This window comes from Dama dama, chromosome 6, assembly GCF_033118175.1.
Source record: "Dama dama isolate Ldn47 chromosome 6, ASM3311817v1, whole genome shotgun sequence".
In the NCBI taxonomy this organism is placed as follows: domain Eukaryota; kingdom Metazoa; phylum Chordata; class Mammalia; order Artiodactyla; family Cervidae; genus Dama; species Dama dama.
Window position 1 is genome coordinate 32,185,064 of NC_083686.1, and position 23,204 is coordinate 32,208,267.

Genomic DNA, 23,204 nt, shown 5'->3' on the forward strand with positions numbered 1-23,204 from the left:
GCAGAATTTGAATAACCCTGGACTCTTGAATCTTCCCATACATTGAAAAGCATTAACATCACTGACTTGAGATATTTGTTTTTTGTGACTAGAAGTAGTCTTTTACTAAGATGTATACTTGACTGTATGTATTTCCTAGCCAGAAATCATACATAAACTGGTTTTCTCCACTATCTCTTTGGAGCAGTTTCCTCAGAGCTACCTCAGTGGCTGTCTCCAAGCTACAGTCCTCAGTAGGACCTTGAACACAACTTAAACTGACAACTCTTATCTTGTGTCTTTTTAAGTTGACACAAGACATGATGTAATTTCAATAATTAAGGCAGTGTGATAGAGTACACAAAAAATAAAGTAACAATAAAAAATTCAGAAAGAGACCCCCATTTGATTTATATCAACACTTGATTTATAACAGAGGTGGCAATGCAGGATAGTGGATAAAGAACTGCATGCACATGATTTCAATAAGATGTGCAGGGTCAATTAATAGTCATATGGAAAAAAATGCATCTTTACTCCTTCTTCATAATATACACACAAAGGAATGCGATGTGAATTAATGATCTAAGTGCAGACGGTAACACTAAGGTTTTTAGAAGAAAATATGCAAGTATATCTTTATGAAAGGCAAAGAATTCTTCAACAAACTATGTACATATACACATAAAATACTAACCTGAAAAGGAAATATTGGCAAATTTTAAACTATAATTAAGAGATTCTGTTTTTTAAACACCACCAATGACTAGTTCCACTTATGGAAATGGAGAAATATCTTCTATCAAGTTTTTCTAGAATTAATAATTATAAACCTTGGAAAAAATATAAAAAATATATGAAGGTAGTACAGAGTGACCAAAAACTGGCAAAAAACTGTCTCAGAGAAAAATAATGAAGAGAAGGGACTATAGTGGGTGAAATTTAAAAGCTGTCTCAAAGAAAACTAATGAAGAGAAGGGGCTATACTGGGTGAGATTCACGTACATATAGTTTCTTGCCAGAGAGCACTGGCCAGTCCAGGTGAGGTAGAGGAGCTAAAAATTAAGCAGAAAACCACAGTATAACAGGCTATAGAAGTCAGAACACAAAGACTGGGGCTGCAGCATAGCTGAAAAGTGAAATAATGATCATAATGATCATTTTCACTGGTAATTAGGGAAATGAAAATGTAAATGACAATGAGATAGAATTCATTATATCAAAATGGTGGTGATATTAGTTATGCTAATATCAATACCTTGTGAAAAGTCTTTTGTCAGCAACTTCTACCTAGTTACAGCTGGTTTCAGTTGAGGAGGAAGAATCCAGAATGATGGAACTGGTCAAACACAGACTTAGAATTATCTCGATTTACCAAAAAGCTATTTCTTAGGTGTACCTTTTAAGTGACCAGACCAAGATTAGGCTATTAGTTTTTTTCAAAATAGCCAAGTCAAGGAAGTTTTTCATTCCCTGGATGACTCCTATCTTGAAACCAAAGAAATATGACAGTCATTGACACTAGTCAGACAAGTTTCACTTTATTTGTTCTCTTTATTTCACCCAGCCCATAAAAATGAATCAACCAACACTGAATGTTAACACATAAATCTGGGAAACTCTGATCATCTTAAAAGCTCCACCAGAAAGCCCTTATCTTTATTACCGCTACTATCATCATCATCTTCAACATCGTCACTATCTTTGTTCCTGACTCCACCATAATAACCAGAAGACTATGTACAGGTAAGTGGAATTTTATTTGGGAGATTAAGTCTATAAAAGCTAACAGGTTGCTACAGAGTAGCTGCTAGTTTTTTGTTCATTGGTTGCTTTTTATAATTTAGATTTTTATTTCTGGATCCATGCTATTGTTTCTGATATCTAAAGGCCTTGTAAAGTCTCTGGGAAATTTTCAGAAAATTGGAAAATCTTAATCAAATTTTAGGAAAATTTTATTTGCTATTTTAAAAGTAACCATACATAAGAATACCACGGGAACTTCCCTGGTGGTTCAGTAGTTAAGATTCCACATTTCCAGTGCAGGGGCATAGGTTTGATTGCTGGTCAAGGAACTAAGATACCACATGTTGCAAGGTGCAGCCAAAAAAAAAGGAATACTACCATTTTTGTTCTCTAATAGTATAACAAAAACATGTTTTCTAATATGAATTTTTAAATAAATATTTTAAAAACCTGAAAGCCATTATAGATTTTTGGAATAATATACTTTACAACACAGACCCTAAATTAGCACCTGGCAAACTGCAGGGGGCCCTCAAAACTTAATACATTTCCAAATAAGTTCCTTTCCAGACTCTAGGCTTTCCTAGAGTTCCAGAAGAAAGTTGGCTGTGGAGGCTCTTTTACTTATTTGATCATTAATTATTAATACTTTGTTCCTTATTCATAAGCCTCTCTCCCTATGTGGCTCAGATGGTAAAGAATCCTCCTGCAATCCGGGAGACCTGGGTTCGATCCCTGGGTTGAGAAGATCCCCTCAAGATGGGAAAGGCTACCCACTCCAGCATTCTGGGCTAGAGAATTCCATGGACTGTACAGTCCATTGGTTTGCAAAGAGTCGGAAATGACTGAATAACTTTAATGATGGGGAAAAAAAGTATCTTTATAAGATTTGGGGAATTTTGCATTGGAATCATATTTTACACTCTTCACTGTATAACAAAACTCAGGTCCATCCAATTCAAGTGGTTGGAAATGAAGTTTTAATAAATGAGAACTACAGTTTGTAAGGCTTTGTAATTTAACTGCTAATTCAGTACCAGAATTTGGTTATAAGGAAGTCTGATCTAGGATATGATACTGGGTATGGGCTGTGGGAGATAAATTATTGTGAGACAAATGTTTTAAAATTATGAATACTGTAGTTACCATTATTTTTAACATTATTATAATTTTATTAAGGTAAATAGTTGAATTATACCAGAATAGCAATGAGCTCTTCCTTGAAGTAGATTCAGTCCAAAAGTGAGTCAGGTATAATTTAGTTTAGCATATGGAGTTGGTTAAATTTATTGAAGATTAATTTTTACCCTATTCTCTTTGTTAAATGAGAGGTTCATTCAGGAACTCAGATTTCTACCTTTAAAAAATTATGGCTAAAATATATACTTGATAGATGGGAGTAAATTATTTCATGAATGGACTTTTTTGGATATCTAGAACATGATTTTAATGATTTCAGCTGTTATTAAAAATTATAATCAATTTCAGAATGCAAACATCATACTTACTAGAGGAGAGGTTGAATAAATCATAAGCTGTGATATTTTATATATAAAAAAATCTCCTCAATTGTTTATGATAGGGAGAAATTCACAATTAAGGGGAAAAAGCAATACCAGTTCTATAGTCAACACTATGTATTCTTTAGAACTTCCAAGAACACCTAAAAGGGACCTTCAAAGAAAAGTATTTATACAATGTAATATAGTGACTATTTTATATAGAAACCATTTCAGCTACTTTCTGTACTATGTACCTAATTTAGGCTATATAGTGCTTGAGTCTCTCAAACTAATATTCGTGTCTCAGAGACTAAGCCACCAGCCTATGTTACAATGGCTAATCCAAAACAAATTTGAGACTATCATAGTAAATTTTGCTATTTATTATTATTTATTGATTGATTAACTATATGCTCCTTTTAAAGTGTGATTCATCTAATATAAGAAATATTGTGCCCAAATAGCTTTTTTTCCTATGAAAATGAGATTATACAAATGAACTCCAGTATAAAAGCACGTATGGAATGTAGGGAGTTTCTTTGAAGAGCTTTCACAATGTTGGCATAGGGTAGTGTTAATGAATAAGTCAGCAAAAGAGATATAAGAAAGAGGTAGGATTAAGAACAGAACAGAGAGGAATTGAATTAACACTGGGTGGAGTTTCACAGGTGGGGCATAGTTACCTATAATTCATTTTTAAAGGATCTTCTCTACCAAAAAGTCAGTTAGTTCTGGAGGGACTAGAACAAAAAGGTTTTCCTGCTCATAGAAAATATCTAATTTGACAAATATATCTACTGATTACAAACTCTTCTGTTTTGTCATTTTTGTTTAGTATAATGCAGAAAACAAAGATTGAAGAAACAGTTGAGGTTATTTTGAAATTTGAAATTAATTTGTGTGTGTGTGTTACAGCTCCAAATGAACTATTTCATGACATCATGTCTTTCAAGATATGAAGAATAATGCCCAAACTTTATATAAATTAGATTAAGCCTGGCCATGTGACCTAACTGTAAGCCTAGATCACTCTATCTGTATGATGCCAACTTATAATATTTTCTGATTATTTTTCATCTAATTGATTAGTTGTAATGATGAAAGGTATCTATTAAATTATACTGTATAGATAATCCAAGCTTATTGTAGAAACATTAGAGAGTACAGATAAGGAAGAAGTAAACAGAAATAAAAAAGTCTATCCATAATCTTAAAACATGGGAAAGCTGAAATTGACATCATGATGCTTTCTGACACACTTAGTTAAATATATAAATGATGTTATATGTTTTGTTTATAAATCTATATATGTCCATGTATATGATGTAGCTATAGTTCCAAAGCTACAATCAGATCATGTATAAGGTTTTATAACCTGTTTTAAGTAAATAAAAAAAGTCAGTTGATTTCTCCTCATCAACATGAGAGCATAAACCATGCTATTTTGTTCACTGTTGTATCCCCAGCAGCTAACATAGCACTCAAAGATGATTTGTTAAACAAATGAGCATTAGGGTCTATCCTCCTTACACATTTGAGGCTTGTGTGTTTTAAGCTAACACAAAGATATGATGCATAAATTATAAATTGTGTTGTATGAGTTGGAGGAGAGACAGGTAAATTTAGAATACTTATCATCTGATTCAGCACAGCACACAGCACATCCTCTGATTCAAGTCACCTTCCTTCTTTTAGTAGACACACCAGTGTATCTTCCCAGAGAAGATCTTGGCCATTATGGAGAACCATCCTTATTTTTCTTGGAGTCGTGGCAATCTTGGGATTAACTATTGGTCTCCTCATCCACTTCCTGGCAGTTGGTCAGTACTGACTCTCATTTTCTTAAAAAATTGACAAGAAACAACAGGAATATTAAATTTCTTTGTGGAAAATTTCTCATCTAATCATTATTTTATTTCAACATAATTTCATGTTATTTGACACCAAAGATTGTAATTTGTTTGAACCAGATGCCTCTTTGATCCAGTCTATAAGTTGTATCACCAGCTGTGGGAATGTGGACAAGATTGAAATGCTCAGTACTATGATGCCAGTATTCATTGTCAATAAAGGTGCTTGTAGAGCAGGTTTGTAGCTAACTTGTATCTTTTGGTAAAAAAAATAAACCTCAAACTTCAGAGATTCCCTTCACTTCTTGGTTCCTTCTGATATTGGTTACTAAGATCTACACACACAGTTGTGTCTGACTCTTTGTGCCCCCATGGTCTGTAGCCCTCCAGGCTCCTCTGCCTATGGGATGTTCCAGGCAAGAATACTGGAGTGGGTTCCCAACCAATTTCTTCTCCAGCGGATCTTCCTGACCAAGGGATCAAACCTGGGTTTCCTGTATTCCAGGCAGATGCTTTACCGTCTGAGCCAATGCTTGCGCTCTGATGTTGGTTGTTAAGATCCATTTGAGGAACTTCCCTGGTGGTCCAGTGATGAAGAATCTGCCTCATAATGCAGGGGATGCATTTTGATCCCTGGTTGTGGAACTAAGATCCCACATGCTGTGGAGCAGCTAAGTCCGGGGCCAAAACTAATGAGCCCACATGCTCTGGAGCCCTTGTGCCACGACTAGAGAGTCTGTGCACCACAATGAAACATCCCACATGAGGTAATGAAGATCCTACGTGCAGCAACTAAGACTTGATGCAACCAAATATGTAAACAAACTTTTCTGAATGACATAATTGATAAGCACTGTGGATACTCCACTAATGGCTTTTCTAATAGTGGACAGTCAAGAGTGGCTAAATGGCTGAATGCTTATGCTAACTTGATCTTATTTTCAATAACATTCATTAAGTTTACATCCAGAAAGCTGGTTTTATTTTTATCTTTCAGGAAAAGTAAACCCCGAAGTTTGTATATCCATTGAATATTTTGAAAGAAACTTGGTGTGTGTTACTCCACTCGATCCTCACACTAATTCTCTGAGCCTGGGAGGGCAGGTTTTACTACTGTCCCTCCTTGCACATGCAGGAAACTGAGGCTCAGGAAAGTCAAGTAACTTCCTAGATATCACAAGCTTTTTAGTATAGTTGAGCACAAACCCTCATCCTAATACTTTAAGTGTACTATTCTGACAATACTTTTTCATGATTTTCCTGTTTTATTCCTCTGAAATATATCACCCCATACAGTAATGCAATGTGGATATATTTTGCTTGATTCAGTGACAATTTCAGTTCTTTTTCAACCTAGCCTCTTCTACTTTGTTTTTACCCAACCATCTTAATAGGAAATTTCAAAACTTATCCTTTGGAAGCGTAGTGGATGCTCACGGTCTCTTGCCTGCCTTGTCTATCCACCACCTCTCCATAGTCTGAATCTTTCTATCTACTTCTTATCTCTACTCATTAAAAAAAACTTTATTCACATAGTTTCCTTATGGATAGCGCTCTGAGTTTTCCAAATCAGGCTACCGTGAAGAAGCCTTGTCAGTATGTTATTGGGGACCAGTAGCTTAATTAGCTAGTCTTCCAAAATATGGTTTGCATTTTAACAAGTCCCTTTTTAAAAAAGAAACAATGAATTAGTGGAAAGGACTGATGCAAAATGGAGCCCTACAGTCATCCTGGCTTGAGCAGGAAGTGTGTGGGATGAGAATTTACTCTTGAGTTTCTTTACATGATCAGCTATCTACTATTTCAGATTCAATGCTAGACAAGCTTATATTACCTAAATCTAAATTAGTTGAACTGGACTTCTTGAAATAAAATTAGACATTCAAAGTTTGTTTTAAAAGGTGTTTGAAGCAATTTTGGAAGATGGATTTACTCTAGGACTCTGGTTTACGAATTCATACAGTCTTTGTTAATACTGTGGGTAACTAGAATTGGTTGAGAGCTAGGGGGATCTCTCTTTCAAGTGGTGATAATTTCCCAGTTCTGATTATTAATTTTGAGATAAAGATATGGAGGGACTTGAGGTCAAGTTTATTTTAAAGTTTTCTAAGTATTTTCTTTATTTCACAGAAAAGAGTTATTATTACCAAGGTGATTTTCATATTACTGGAGTCACATACAATGATAATTGTGAAAAAGCAATTTCACAGGCCAGCGCAGATCTAAGCAAAGATATTGAGACTAAGGTAAGTCAGAAGTTTATTTATTTTATTATAAATTTCATTAAAACATACATGGTAGCTTTTTTGTTTTTTCTCTTGACAGATGTCTGATGCATTTCAAAATTCTAGTGTATACAAAGAATATATAAACTCTCAAGTCATCAAGCTTCTGTAAGTAAAAATTCATTCAAGATATTACGGTATGAGAAGTAGATAATATGTCACATCAGCCTCAGCTTTAAATAACCACAACAGCAAGAGACAGGGATAGAGGAAGAGAGAGAGAAGGAAGGGAGGGAGGAGAGAAGGGAAGAAAGGTAAAAAGAAAGGGACTAAAAAGTTCCCCATAAACTATAGCATCACTGTATTGAACAAATTTCTATTCAAGTAGGCAATGTTCTGCTCAAATCTTTAATCTCTGCACTTGAAGGGGAATTATAAGGTAGTTGGTGGCAGTCAGTCCTGACTTCTATGATAAAAGATAATTGTAACTCTATGCAGAACCAGGAGTTCTAGCTGATTGTTTTGCTACTGATACACTAATCATCTCTTTTCCCATTTAATACCCATCTGGCCATACTTTTTCTAAAATAATCCTCTTTTGTTCTCTCTAATAATTACCATCACTTTAATGACTGGAGAAAGTGAATCTTTTAAGGTAACTTTTGTCTGAATATGTATTGTAAGTGCTCTTGGTGGTGGTGGGGGGGGGGGGATGAGGGATGCAGGGAGGCAGTGTGACAAAGCATAGGGGATGAGTGATACAGGGAGCACTTGTGAGTCTGAACTCCCTAAACAAGATGAAATGAGACAAAAAATCCAGCTAACCAACCAATCAACCATCTAACCAACCAACCAGTCTACTTTCTTACAGACAGGCAAAAATCTTCAAAGGGTCTTCAGTTAATCATAATTATTTGAAAATAAAGTTGAAGTTGTTTTTTTTTTAATCATGCTTAATATGGATTTTTGTTTGAAAATCTTCCAAAATGAATTTATCTTCTTTCCTGATTAATAAAAATGATGTAGATAATGGAGATTATCTTCATGCTTTAGAATTACCTTTCTGAACTTTTTCATTGCATAGATCTATTGGGGTGGACATGTATAAGAATCTATAGGAAGAAGTTTAGTACTGGTTCCCAAATACATGCTAGAAGTTGTCTTTTGAATACTTCCAGACCCTGAATTTAAGTTCTCATTTATCTTTTTCTCTAAAATTAAGCTATTAGAAAATATCTATATAAGAACACTATTTTTTTCTACAATACAATAAAATCTCAAGCCAATTATTTATTGGCCAGTATTCAGTTTCTTACATGTGTTTGAGATATTCTGATTTCTAGTTTGCAGTTCACATCCTTTTTCATGAACAATACCTCTTAACCAGTTAGGTTCTTAGGGACCATTATACTTTATATATACTGAGACGATATCTGTATTATTTTTTAAGATATGTAAAGGCAATATAATAATTAAAATGTGGGAAATCTAATGTGTTCATAAAACATCTAAAAAATCAGAAAGCAGCACACTAGAACATTTCTGTTATTTCTAGTCCTGATTCCAATGGTTCAAGTGTACACTTACAGTTGACATTCAAGTTTCCTCCAGCAAAAAAGAATAGCATGAGGCCTAAAATCAAGGCCATCTTACATCAGATGTTGAAGGACAACATGGCATCCTGGAACGCAGTTCCTGCTTCCATTAAACTTACAGGTATTTTACTTTTTAATGTTATTTTCTACTACTTAAGTACCTAGACTATTTTAAAAAAAAAAGGACTGGAAAAAAAACGAACCAAAATTTTTAGGAATTTTCTTAGGAAAAATTAGTTTTCCCAACTATGGCCCTTCTACAATTGAGGTGGTATTGTAAAGGGGAGTGTTATAGATTCTTTGTCTGAACAGTGATAGAAATAAGTGTTAAGCTACAGGCATGCTCATGAGTTTGGAAGGGTTGGCTGGAATGGATGAAAAGGGGGTGAAAAATAATAACTGAGGCCATATTCCTTCTTGTGCTTTGCTTAGACACTCAGTCGAGTCCATGATGACATGGACTGTAGCCTGCCAGGCTTCTCTGTCCACGGGGATTCTCCAAGCAAAAATACTGGAGTGGGCTCCTCCATATATTCCTCCTTACCTTCTACTTATGTCAGGATCTCATTATAAGAAACAAACTTGGGGTTTTCTTGATCATTCAGTGTAAAGATTGGAGGAGTAAGGGTAAAGTTGATGATTAGGGAATTCTCATTGCTTCTTGGGGAAGAATGGAAGTAATACTATTAAAGATAAAGTTTGCCTGAAATAATTCCTTAGAAAACAAGGAAAGAAAATGATCGGATTTTGCCCTAGTACAGAAAGTAATTATTCAGAAATTTTTTATGGTTTTGCTAAGATCTTGAAACTCTAAACTTTGATTATTAAAAAGTCTGTTAGGTGATAAGCTTGTGTTTCCAGAGGCCAGTTTTGTGATTCTTCCAGACTGACAATAGATCCTAGTATCCTTGAAGGCTATAATGGTCACCAGCTGCCAGTTACAGCTCTTTGCTTCAATACAGTCTCTGTTACCAATGGGCCACTCATGAGAAGTGAGTTTGAGTTAGAACTTTTGCAAGGAGCAAGATAATTCCTTTGTGCTTAGTCATTAGGAAAGATAGTTGTACCAGTTACGGCCCCTCTGTCTCCTAGGAATTCAGGTTCAACACTTTCCGACGTGCCTTTTTTGAATGTTCTCTCTTTTCTTTCTCTCTAAGGTCTCTTTCCAAAAGAAAAGAGACTTAAATTTAAGTCAAATTCTCAAAATTTCACAATTCAGTCTAAGTAATGAGATGACTTCTAAACAGCAGGGTAGGCTCAATAAAATGTAATTTTAATTGCTATTTTTCTTTAAACTATAGACTACTCTATTTCAAAATAGTGTGAATTATCATAGGGGGAAAAATCCAAAGATTATGCCCAGTGCCTCTTTTAGTAAGAGTGTCAGCGTCTTATTTCTCTAAATGCTTTACTTCAACTATTATAAAACTGAGACTTTTGCTTTTTTATTTCCTTTTCCTTTTGCCTATACTACCTGGTAGAGATGTGGAGAGATGGCCAAAATAGAGCAAGTAGGAGTCAGAGGGGTTGATAAATAATACATGAACTAATCTGAATAGTTAAATATTGGGTGTAATTGGGTTGGGAAATTTAGTCCTTTGGTTGAAGAGAATTGCTTGGTGATATTTTATTAACCTTATGTTTTTGTTTCTTAATTTCAGAAATCAGCAAGTATAATGCTGAAATGCTTACCAACAACTGTAAGTTTAGAAACTTTATTATAAATTTAACACATTCATAAATATTTCCCCATCATCTTGCTACAAAATTTCTAGAAGTATTTCATTTTGGAAATCTGTAGTAGTCTTTCAAAATTATTGGCGATGCCACATATCTGTCTAGCATTTCTTTTTGAAAAACACTGACTGTTTGCCTGATGAACTATGGATGGAGGTTTGTGACATTGTACAGGAGACAGGAATCAAGATCATCACCATGGAAAAGAAATGCAAAAAAGCAAAGTGCCTGTCTGAGGAGGCCTTATAAATAGCTGTGAAAAGAAGGGAAGTGAAAAGAAAAAGGAGAAAAGGAAACATATACCCATTTGAATGCAGAGTTCCAAAGAATAACAAGGAGAGATCAGAAAGCCTTCCTCAGTGATCAATGCAAAAAAATAGAGGAAAACAATAGAATGGGAAAGACTAGAGATCTTTTCAAGAAAATTAGAGATACCAAGGGAATATTTCATGCAAAGATGGGCTCAATAAAGGACAGAAATGGTAGGGACCTAATAGAAGCAGAAGATATTAAGAAGAGTGGCAAGAATACACAGAAGAACTGTACAAAAAGGATCTTCACAACCCATATAATCACGATGCCATAGCATCACTCACCTAAAGCCAGACATCCTGGAATGTGAATTCAGTGGGCCTTAGGAAGCTTCACTACGAACAAAGCTAGTGGAGGTGATGGAATTCCAGTTGAGTTATTTCAAATCCTGAAAGATGATGCTGTGAAAGTGCTGCACTCAATATGCCAGCAAACATAGAAAGCTCAGCAGTGGCCATAGGACTGGAAAAGTTTTCATTCCAATTCCAAAGAAAGGCATTGTCAAAGAATGTACAAACTACTGCACAATTGCACTCATCTCACATGCTAGTAAAGTGATGCTTAAAATTCTCCAAGCCAGGCTTCAGCAATACGTGGACTGTGAACTTCCAGATGTTCAAGCTGGTTTTAGAAAAGGCAGAGGAACCAGACATCAAATTGCCAACATCTGCTGGATCATCAAAAAAGCAAAAGAGTTCCAGAAAAACATCTATTTCTGCTTTATTGATTATGCCAAAAGCCTTTGACTGTGTGGATCACAATAAGCTGAGGAAAATTCTGAAAGAGATGGGAATACCAGACCACCTGACCTGCCTCTTGAAAAACCTATATGCAGGTCAGGAAGCAACAGTTAGAACTGGACATGGAACAACAGACTGGTTCCAAATAGGAAAAGGAGTATGTCAAGGCTGTATATTGTCACCCTGCTTATTTAACTTATATGCAGAGTGCATCATGAGAAATGCTGGGCTGGATGAAGCACAAGCTGGAATCAAGATTGCCGGGAGAAATATCAATAACCTCAGATATGCAGATGACACCACCCTTATGGTAGAAAGTGAAGAAGAACTAAAGAGCTTCTTGATGAAAGTGAAAGAGGAGAGTGGAAAAGTTGGCTTAAAGCTCAACATTCAGAAAACTAAGATCATGGCATCCGGTCCCATCACTTCATGGCAGATAGATGGGGAAACAGTGGAAACAGTGGCTGACTTTATTTTTCTGGGCTCCAAAATCACTGCAGATGGTGATTGCAGCCATGAAATTAAAGGATGCTTACTCCTTGGAAGGAAAGTTATGACCAACCTGGATAACATATTAAAGAGCAGAGACATTACTTTGCCAACAAAGATCCATCTGATCAAGGCTATGGTTTTTCCAGTGGTCATGTATAGATGTGAGAGTTTGACCATAAAGAAAGCTGAGCACCGAAGAATTGATGCTTTTGAACTGTGGTGTTGGAGAAGACTCTTGAGAGTCCCTTGGACTGCAAGGAGATCCAACCAGTTCATCCTAAAGGAGATCAGTCCTGAGTGTTCATTGGAAGGACTGATGCTGAAGCTGAAACTCCAATACTTTGGCCACCTGATGCAAAGAGCTGACTCGTTTGAAAAGACCCTGATGCTGGGAAAGACTGAGGGCAGGAGGAGAAGGGGACGACAGAGGATGAGATGGTTGGATGGCATCACCGACTCAATGGACATGAGCTTGGGTGAACTCTGGCAGTTGGTGATGGACAGGGAGGCCTGGCATGCTGTGGTTCATGGGGTCACAGTGTTGGACACAACTGAATGACTGAACTGACTATTTGTAATGGGTTGTCCAAAAGGGTGAAGTGAGAATTATTTTCAGGAAATGGAATCACGAAGAATATCATGGCTGAATTAGTTTTTTTTTTTTTTTAAGTGAAGGAAAAAAGGAGGGTAATAAGACACTGAGGGTAATAAGAAAATGCAAAAATTGGCTATATCAAATATGTTTATTATAAGTTAAAAAACACAGTTTGTACTTTTTAAGCAAATTCTCTTAAGAGTATCATGTGGCCCACAGTTTGATACAGCCAGGCATTCATTCATTCAGTGGATATTTATGGAGCATGTATTGTCCACATGGGGCTTTACAGACAGCATTGTACATGCTGTGTAAGATATTAATGAAGCAAAGTCTCCACCTTTAAAATTATGCAATCTACTTGGGGAGACTAGAACTATAAAGGATAGATACAAGAAAGGTCAACAGTTGAAAGATTCTTGAAACTGGAAAAGAGGAAAAGTAAAAGTCATCAAAACAAGGATGGAGTGCTACCATAATAAACGTACATTCTGGAAAGAAACAGCATTGGTTAGGAGATGCAGGACAATCATTGAAGGGTTTCAAGAACTGTTTTAAAATTTATTTCTTATAAAGCATAATCAAAGTTACCTGCTCTTGTATAAATAAATCCTTTTTTCAGGTTGTGGAAGAAGACTCACCAACAGTATCACAGTAGGCAACCGAATTGTGAATGGGGAAAATGCCCTGGTGGGAGCGTGGCCATGGCAGGCAAGCATGCAATGGAAAGGCCAACACCACTGTGGCGCCTCTCTGATCAGCAGCAGGTGGCTCCTGTCTGCAGCTCACTGCTTTGCTAGGTAAGTTTGAACGTCTGACTAAGTGTAAGATTCTGGTTGCAGATCTATTTGGGAGCTCTTTGAAGGTTAACCTAAATGTGTGACATTCACCAGGACTACATGAAATTTACAAGTGCTCTCATAATTAAGGGCAGTGAAGACATTTAAGAGCTTCCTAGGTGGCACTAAAGAACTTGCCTGTCGACACAGGAGACTCCGGTTTGATCCTTGCATCAGGAAGATCCCTTGGAGGACAGTATGGCAACCCACTCCAGTACTCTTGCCTGGAGGATCCCCACGGACAGAGGATCCTGGGAGGCTACAGTCTGTAGGGTCGCAAAGAGTTGGACCCAACTGAAGCTCACTGCCTTGCCCCCATTTAAATGCCTTTGTTTGCACACAAAGGCATTTAAATGGGGGCAACTAAGGGAAAAGCGAATGGAAGCAATTAACATTTCCCAAATAAGGGCTTTGGCCAGATACTAAGTGCTTTCCTCACATCATTTCATGTAATCATAACAATAATACTATGTGAAAGGTATACTTGAAACTATTTAAAGGTGAGGAAATCGGGTTTAGAAACGGTGATATAACTTGACCAAGATCCTACCACTGTTAAACAACAGGAACCGAGTGTGAACGCAGGTATGTCTAAATCCAGTTACAAGGTGCTTATTTGTCTTGTGCTCTAGGGATTTACAATCTAGCTGAAGAACTTTAAATATGATATATTAAAGGTATTATGCAGCATAGAGTAGTAAGTGTCACATGTACAACACAGATGTTAGTATGTGTTATGGACACTTGATGAAGATAGAGAACATATTCTAGCTGAGATATGCAGTTACAAGTTTGGTTCCAGACTCTAAAGAGATAAAGTTTGTTTGATTGGAGTAGATAGATCAGAAAGAATAATGCATATTTTGAGTTGAAAAAATAGTCATCTTCAAATGTGTTGGGATGAAGAGACACAAGTTGTATTTTATGGACAGCAAACAAAAATAAATATTTGAAGTAAAGAAGATTTGTAAAAGGAAACATTAGAAAATATACTTAGAAAATATAGTTTTATTCAAAAACAAAAAACAACAACAACAAAAAATGAAAATATAGTTTTATTCATCAGGGACACCTCTAAATGACAAGATGCTTACTTACTAAAGAAACACAGCTATTGAGTGTGTGGAGTCACTGAAGACTTCAGAATGGGAGAAGGATTCAACAGGATCACAGTTACATGAAGATTTTGAAATCTTAAAAAAAAAATGCACCTGACATTTTGAGGAAAGTGACAGTAATTGAATAGGATGTTAGGGCCTAAATTGAGAAAGAATTTCAGAGGAACTGGAGAATCTGGTCAAAAAAAAATCTAAATTAGAAGCCAAGATGCATTGACTTGGTAAATACAGTGGAGTGATTGGATGAAAACTAGTTGCAATTTTTTTATGTATGCAGACAGACGTCAAGAGCCCTGCCATGGGCTCATGGAGTCCAGCGTATGTGATTGCTCAAATGCATAGAAACCAGATGAGGCTGAAGTAGCAGGAGACATCAGTGACTATTTAGGAGTTTTTGTAGTGTGCTAACAGCTCCAATATGGGCTTCCCTGGTGGCTCAGAAGGTAAAGAATCTGCCTGCAATGCAGGAGACTGGGGTTTGATCCCTGGGTTGGGAAGATCCCCTGGAGAAGGAAATGGCAACCCACACCAATATTCTTGCCTGGAGAATTCCATGGATACAGGAGCCTGCTGGGTTACGTCTGTGGGGTTGCAAAGAGTCAGACATGACTGAGCAACTAACACACACACACACACACAACACTCCAACACAGGCTTCCCTGGTGGCTCAGATGGTAAAGAACCTGCCTGTAAGGAAGGAGACATGGGTTCAATCCCTGGGTCAGAAAGATCCCCTGGAGAAGGAAATGGTAACCCACTCCAGTATTCTTGCCTGGGAAATCCCATGGACAGAGGAGTCTGGTTGGACATGACTTGGCTACTAAACAACAACACACAGCTCTAATAGTCTTTAGGACTATTTTTATGTGTCTGCAGCATTTATGACATCCCCAGATCAAAGACATTTTTAAAACAAGAATTTAAGTGCTTTATAGTACTGTTTGGGAAACATATCTTAAAGTTATAAGATAACCACTGAGAATACCATTTTGACCCTCAAATTGAGTGTATTTTAATTAAATTGTGCCTTCCAGGAAAAATAATTCAGAAGATTGGATGGTTAACTTTGGAACTGTAGTAAATAAACCATATATGACACGGAAAGTTCAAAACATTATTGTTCATGAAAATTTTAGTAGCCCTGGGATTCATGATGATATTGCCCTTGTACAGCTCGCTGAAGAAGTATCTTTTACAAAGCATGTTCGTAAGATTTGTCTTCCTGAAGCCAAAATGAAACTCTCAGCAAATGACAGTGTTGTAGTTACAGGATGGGGAACACTTTATATGAATGGTAAGTTTATGTGAATGGTAAGTTTTTCTGTAAACATGTAATAGCTTCATAGGAATAATTACTTAATCAATCACTCACTCTTTCATGCAATTAACCAATTCATAAAAAAAAAAAAAAAAAAAAAACCTGAAAAGAAAACGAAGTGATGGGACCAAAAAAGCATGGCGTCATCTTCAGTTTCTGAAATATCTCTGGGAATATGAACTGGAAAATTTGGAATTTCTGTGTGGGGCAGCCAGCTATAATAAACATTAGAAAGAAACCAGTCTAGCCTGGGACTGGTCTGCCTCTTGGTGACCAAAAGAATCTGCTTTATTCTACAGATTGTTCTTTGTCTTAACAAACAAGGTTAAGATCTCCATAATATGCAGCATTTGTTGCCCTTAGGTCCTCTTCCAGTGATACTTCAGCAGGCCTTTTTGAAGATTATTGATAACAGAGTTTGCAATGCTCCATATGCATTATCTGGCTTGGTGACTGATACAATGCTATGCGCTGGATTTATGTCAGGAGAAGCAGATGCCTGTCAGGTACTTTTAGATACATTATCAAATCATTTTTCCCAAGTACTAATTCAATGGAAGTTTTTTATCACTTTTTTTTTTGTTTGTTTTAATGATTTTCACAGAGTAGCTTCTTATTTCAATACACCTAACAAATATTTATTCATCTCATTAATGTACCAGGCCCCAGCTCAGAAGCTGGAGATGCAGTGGTGAACACAACTCTGCTCTCAGGAAGTTTTTAGTCTAGGAATCCATAGTTACAAGGTAATAAAATAAATTTGGCCCTATTTTCTGGGCAACCTGTAGACCTACGAGCCTGCCTCTTCATTATCCAGAGATGCCACATGCACATGTCATCCATTCTACAGAGGCTTCATCATGGAGTCACTTTCGCCATTTTTAGGGTTGGACTCATTACAAACTCAGCTTCTAGTCTTCCCAACCCAATCCAGTCCAGTTGTAGGCACTGTGTTCTGATTTATAATTGCCCTGGGTCCTGAAGAAACTCAGTAGTTCCACAGTTCTAAGCCTGAAGAGCATGAATTGTCTGCACTGCCTAGAGCCTATTGAAAACTCAAGAGTAGAGACAGAAATGTTTCAGGACCAGAAACTTTTTTTTTTCTTGTTTTCTTCTAGAATGATTCTGGTGGACCACTGGCTTACCCCAACTCTAGGAGCATCTGGCACCTTGTTGGAATAGTAAGCGCGGGAGAAGGGTGTGGTAATAAGAATAAACCAGGTGTCTACACTCGAGTGACTGCTTATCGTGACTGGATTACCTCCAAGACAGGACTCTGAAAGAGAAGTAACTTTGGAACATAACAGAAAGACAACTATAGGATATTCTTATCCATTTTCTCAAAATATTTTTCTTTTCACTGTTTATATACCAATTATTTTCTTACATACAAATGAATGAAGGTCTTGATTAATGTTTTATTTTATCTAAAACACTATCCATTCATTTATTTATCTATTTAACTAATATAGGAAGCAGAAAGAAAAAGAGAAAGATCAAAATATTTTTATTAATACCTTAGTTCTGGTTTACCTTGCCATTAAATTAAGAATATACTTTATTTTTCAGAATTAAAAAAAATTCACATTTTATTAGTATGAGAACAAATATGCTAGATATACCAAACAAATTATTTTTCATTCTATAAGTTACAAATTCATGTTGTTAAACTGGACTGTATAAGACAAATAATGGACATTCACATTTTATTTATATTTGAGATAGCTTTTATGATCTCGTAAAATCTTATAATCTTGGAATGGAGAAGGGATATCAGAAGTTCAGCTAGTCCAAGTCTCTTAATTTATAGAGTGAGGAACACTAAGCGGAACAATTATTTGCTTAAAGTCATTCTTCAGCCTTTGATAGACTGTAACCCTCACATAAATTTTCCCTCAATAAAATTTAAATTCAAAATGAGTCAAGAATTTTAAAATGACTTAAAGTTATAATTATTTATATAATATTTTCTTCATGTCCTTTTGTCATCTGTTTGCATTCTCAGGGAAGAGGAGAGTATGGCACTTATTATAGTAGCTCTCTTGACAGTACACATGTGGTTACACAGAGGGCTGACTTTGTAATCTCTGTGAATAATTCACCTCTTGTAATTTCTTAAAATTAAAAATGTAGCTTAAAATTTCAAAAACAGCTAAAATAAACTAAAAAATTCTCTTCCTTCAATTGTTTTTGACGTTACTTTTTTCTTTATTGTAAATTGCGACTCAAATGACAAGCACAGTGATGTGAAGTCAATCCATAACCAAGTATGACAAGATGGTGCTTTTTTCCTCCCCACTCCTTACTCAGGACAATCACACATGTTTATTGAACGCCCAATGTGTTTCAGGAAATGTCAGGTATGGACACAGTATCATCTTTCAAGGATGCTGCATTTAGAGGATAAAGATAGGCAGTGAAGACATAAGTAAGAATCTCAACAAGTGTTACAAAGGAAAAAAAAAATGATATGATAGGAAATAATAGGGCTGATGAGATGTACCTGAGATTGGGCAGTCTGAGCAACTTTTTCAGAATAGTATCCTCAAGATTGCCAGGAGAAATATCAAAAACCCCAGATATGCAGATGATACCACGTTAACAGCAGAAAGCAAAGAGGAAATAAAGAGCCTCTTGATGAAGGTGAAAGAGGAGAGTAAAAAGCTGGCTTAAAACTCAGTATTAAAAAACTAAGATCATGGCATCCAGTCCCATCACTTCATGGCAAATAGAAAGGGAAAATGTGGAGGCAGTAACAGATTTCCTCTTCATGGACTCTAAGATCACTGTGGATGGTGACTGCAACCATAACATTAGAAGATGATGGCTTTTTGGCAGGAAAGCTAGGACAAGCCTAGACAGTGTATTAAGAAGCAAAGACATCACTCTGCCGACAAAGGTCCATGTAGTCGAGGCTAGGGTCTTTCCAGAAGTCATGTACTGATGTGAAAGCTGAACTGTAAAGAAAGCAAAGCACGAAAGAATTGATGCTTTTGAGCTGTGGTGATGGAGAAAACTATTGAAAGCCACTTGGACAGCAAGGAGATCAAACCAGTCAATCTTAAAGGAAATCAACCTGAACACATATTGGAAGGGCTGATGCTGAAGACCCAATACTTTGGCCACCTGATGCAAAGAGATGACTCATTGGAAAAGACCCTCATGGTGGGAAAGATTGAGGGCAGGAGGAGAAGGGGGTGACATAGGATGAGATGGTTAGATGGCATCACCAATTCAATCGACATGACCTTGGGCAAAACCCAAGAGATGGTGAGGGACAGGCAAGCCTAGCATGCTGCAGCCCATAGGGTTGCAAACAGTCAGATGTAACACTGACTGAACAACAATAAATAGAAAGCTACTGCTTGCTCCTTCCTGAATCTATGTTCAGCAATATCATGTGAGTAGCTTGAAATTGATCATGGTGTATTTACACCTTGAAAATTGATCAGTGCTACAAGTTGGCTCCTAGTCCCTAGCCCTGAGACCTGGTTGTTAAGTATTTACCAGCACACCACTGAATGTAACTACATATTACTCATTTGCACTTTTAAAAGAAATCTTCACCAGATGACGGGCTTCTCTGGTTGCTCAGATGGTGAAGAATCTGCCTGTAATGTGGGGGACCCAGGTTCAGTTTCTGGGTCAGGAAGATCCCCTGGAGAAGGGAATGATGCAACTTGAGCATGATTTCTATTCCAGGACATTACAAACTAGCTTTCTGACCATTGTGTCAGATATTTTGTTAAATGCCTTAAGTAATGCCTGCTTAGCACTTGAGGTACATAAGTTGTTACTAGTTTTCATTTTTCATGATTTCAATGTAAGGAAGTTTTAGAAACTATTTTTGAGACATTCATAAAGGTATGTCAAGCACATTTCAGATTTGCAGTTTACAGTGGCTAATTAAAGGATTACAAAAAAATCATGTTTTTATGTTTTGCAAAAAAATCATATGATTACAAAAAATCAATCTTTCATAAAACATTGTTTTCTTTATAACTATTATAATTCTTTGTGAAAATAAAATAATTCTATTGTACTTTTTTAAGTTGTTTCCTCAATAAATTTAGTCATCTTCATTTAAAATTTGTCACAATTCACACTCGTGGTTGAATAAACAAAACTTTATTTTAATTAAACATAGGCGTATACAAGAATTCAATTAAATAACTATCTTTGGTTTCATATGTTTATTCTGTACATCAGATTTATATCATCTATCAAAAATAAGATTCAACAAAGCAGAAATCACTAGCCAGAGTAATGAGAGTCTGTCCCCACATTTTCCTTCCCAGACATTTGATGAAAGAGAAGGGATTAAAGGGCATCAAACCAAGCCATGATCAGAGCAGGAACAAAGTCTTGGTTATCAGGGAGTCTAGGAGAATTTCTTTGTTCTGCTTAAAATCTACTCCACCCTTGGACTCATCACCCTTGGAGAATAAAACCTAAACTCTTTATTATGATTTGCAAATCCACAAAAAGCTTGACACACACTTCCTACTCATTAGTCAGGACATGTTTCATGAGTTTCCCTCTTACCAGGAAGACTTTTCTGACGTCCCTAGTCTGGTGTTCCAGATTGCCCCAGGCATACACCTGTTACTGTGCTTTCTACAAAATGGAAACATCTATTTTTGCGTCTGAGTATCCTACTAGACAGTTTCTCAAGAGCGTTTTTCTGTCTCTGTGTTCCTGAACTAGTGTCTGGTTCAATGGAGGTAACAGTCCCATCCAACTGAATAACACCGAAATGTCCTATTAGGATCTGGCTGCTATATGCAGCTCTGTGCTTGTTCCCATTGAGCCCTTGTATTTAACCGGTGCTCTAATTTTGTTACTACTTCAGATTTCTGAAACATGCTATTCTGGGCCTTTCAAATGCTGTAGTCATTATCTAGAATGTCCTTTTCTGACATTTTTCTCCTGGTAACTATACTTTAAAAATTAGTTCACACCTTTGTGAGACTTATCAACTTTTTTTTTAGTCCATGTTGCACAGCTTGGCATAAGAGCCCTTAGTTCCCTGACCAAGGATTGAACCCAGGCTGTCATTAGTCAAAGTGTGGAGTGCTAACCATTAGACCACGAGGGAGTCCCAATCCACTGTGTTCTTATGGATTTTGTGCTTATTGTCATCAAGCCATTATCTCATCCTGGAAAGTTCTACAAAGCCAACAAATATTAATACAATTTATTTTTAGCCAATATTAATTTGGCCCTAACTCCCTACATTTTATTTACCAATTCCTCTTTTTATCCTCCACTCAGATCCTTATCAAAGACAAACTTTTATTTCATTTCAACAAGTATATTTTAAAATTGTTTAATTATACAAGCAAGCAACATATTAACACATTATTCTTGTGAAAATAACAAATTCATTACAGATCAAGATAAAGTTTCTTTAGTTATCATTTTCAATTCTTATCTTTTTCCTTCTCCTTGGAGGTAATCATTATTTTGGAATCCTTCCAGATATTTTAAATATATTTACCTTTTTATAAATAAATACATGAATTTAAGTATATACATTAACTTCTATTAAAATGTAAATATTATTTTCTTTTAATTACTTCTGTTATTGTATCAAATTGTGATCCTGCATCTCATGTTTTTACTCAATAATTTTTCTTAAAATTTTTCTATACAGATTTACAACTCTATCAGTCAGAGTAGAAGAAGCATTTTATTTATTTATTTTAGAAAAGACATTTTAAACAGAAAGCAATTTGAAGTATGAAATCATGTATTTCAAAAGTTATTAGAAGGGTTGATGTGAAGGCCCTAGGCTGAACTTCAGGGATGACCCATAGAACAGTAGAGAACTGATGCCCAGAAGAGATAGCCACTGTGGTAGTATTGAATTCAATAGCTAAGATCCAGGGATCAGAAAGGCCCTAACAGCAATGATACTTCTACTACAGCCTCTTGACACCCGTAAGCTGGTCTGGTCTTTGCCTACTCTCAAATTGTTTCTTAGACCCTAGGAAGCTAGATATAGAAAGTAGGATGCTGCTGCAGGAAACAGAATATCCCTATGACCTTTTATCAACATAAATCCCAAGACAGTCTCATTTCTGCCTTAAAAGGCATTTGACTTGCTTCTCCCTTTCAAGTTTCATACAAGTGCATCTAGCTGGCAGAATCTATTTTGCATCCAGAATTCTAAATGCAAGGCAGTCTTGGAAATATCTTTTTAAGCTTTCCAGTCTCTATAGGATAGAAAGGGACCTTAGAAAGGATAATGAGTAAGGCACCACACCAGTTATAACCTCATTCCTGCCAAACAATATTGCATTGTATAGGTACACCATAGTTTAACCATTGTTCTATCAATGAATATTTTGTTTCTATCTTTTCTGTTGAGAACATTGTAATAAATCACCTTATATATTCCTGTTTCAGTATATGAGCCAGGATAGATGTCTAGATATATACCTAGAAGTGAAACTGCTTAGTTATAGGGAATGTGTGTGTGTGTGTGCGTTAGTCACTCAGCCATGTCCGACTTTAGCCCATAGGGAATACAGTGTTAAAATTAAATAGGTGATGTCAAGCTACTCTGTAAAGTTGGTGACTCAATTCTAATTCCTACCATTAATATACGAGAGTTCATTTTGAAATAGAATTCTTAATTTTTAATTTTAGTAGAGTTATTGAATTGTTCTAATGTGCTTCTATAATTATCCATGGATGGTATTAAGCATATTTTATGTTAATGTCCTTCTCTATTTCTTCCATGAATACTCTGTTAAAATCTTATCTACATTCTATATTACATTTAAAAAATATTTTATTAATTTTTAGGAGGTCTACCTATTTTTGGATATTAATCATTTTATTTAAGCATATATGTTATTTGATGAACATCTACTGGATACTAAGAACTTTGATAAACATTATGAAAAACAAAAAAATATAAGCTATAGTTTTTGCCTTCAGGTTTAAGTAGCTTATATTTTCATTGGTATGATAGAACCCTCCACAGAACAGATTCAAATAGAAATCAATATGATAATTTATATTAAATTGAAAATGAGTACTGATGATAGTAAATATTAGGGGCCATAAAAAAAGATTAAAGAGAAGGGTTTAGATTAAAGATTAACAATTCCAGGGAAGGGTTTATGAAGGTCATAGCAATTAAGTT

The 23,204-nt window shown here is 36.0% G+C and overlaps 1 protein-coding gene across 1 annotated transcript; it reads left to right on the forward strand.

Moving 5' to 3' along the window:
* Positions 1-1,717: 1,717 nt before the first annotated feature.
* On the forward strand, positions 1,718-17,328 carry LOC133058707 (transmembrane protease serine 11B-like). The gene is made up of 10 exons (XM_061145577.1): positions 1,718-1,725; positions 4,923-5,047; positions 7,208-7,323; positions 7,403-7,470; positions 8,858-9,018; positions 10,559-10,597; positions 13,396-13,573; positions 15,765-16,024; positions 16,412-16,554; positions 17,167-17,328. Exons 1-10 carry the CDS (start codon positions 1,718-1,720, stop codon positions 17,326-17,328), a joined length of 1,260 nt encoding a protein of 419 aa, XP_061001560.1.
* Positions 17,329-23,204: the final 5,876 nt, after the last annotated feature.

Coding starts and splice junctions, on each gene's coding strand:
- LOC133058707 (XM_061145577.1), top strand. Junction 7,324..7,402: donor GCAAAGATATTGAGACTAAG/GTAAGTCAGAAG, acceptor TTCTCTTGACAG/ATGTCTGATGCATTTCAAAA. Junction 13,574..15,764: donor GCAGCTCACTGCTTTGCTAG/GTAAGTTTGAAC, acceptor TGTGCCTTCCAG/GAAAAATAATTCAGAAGATT.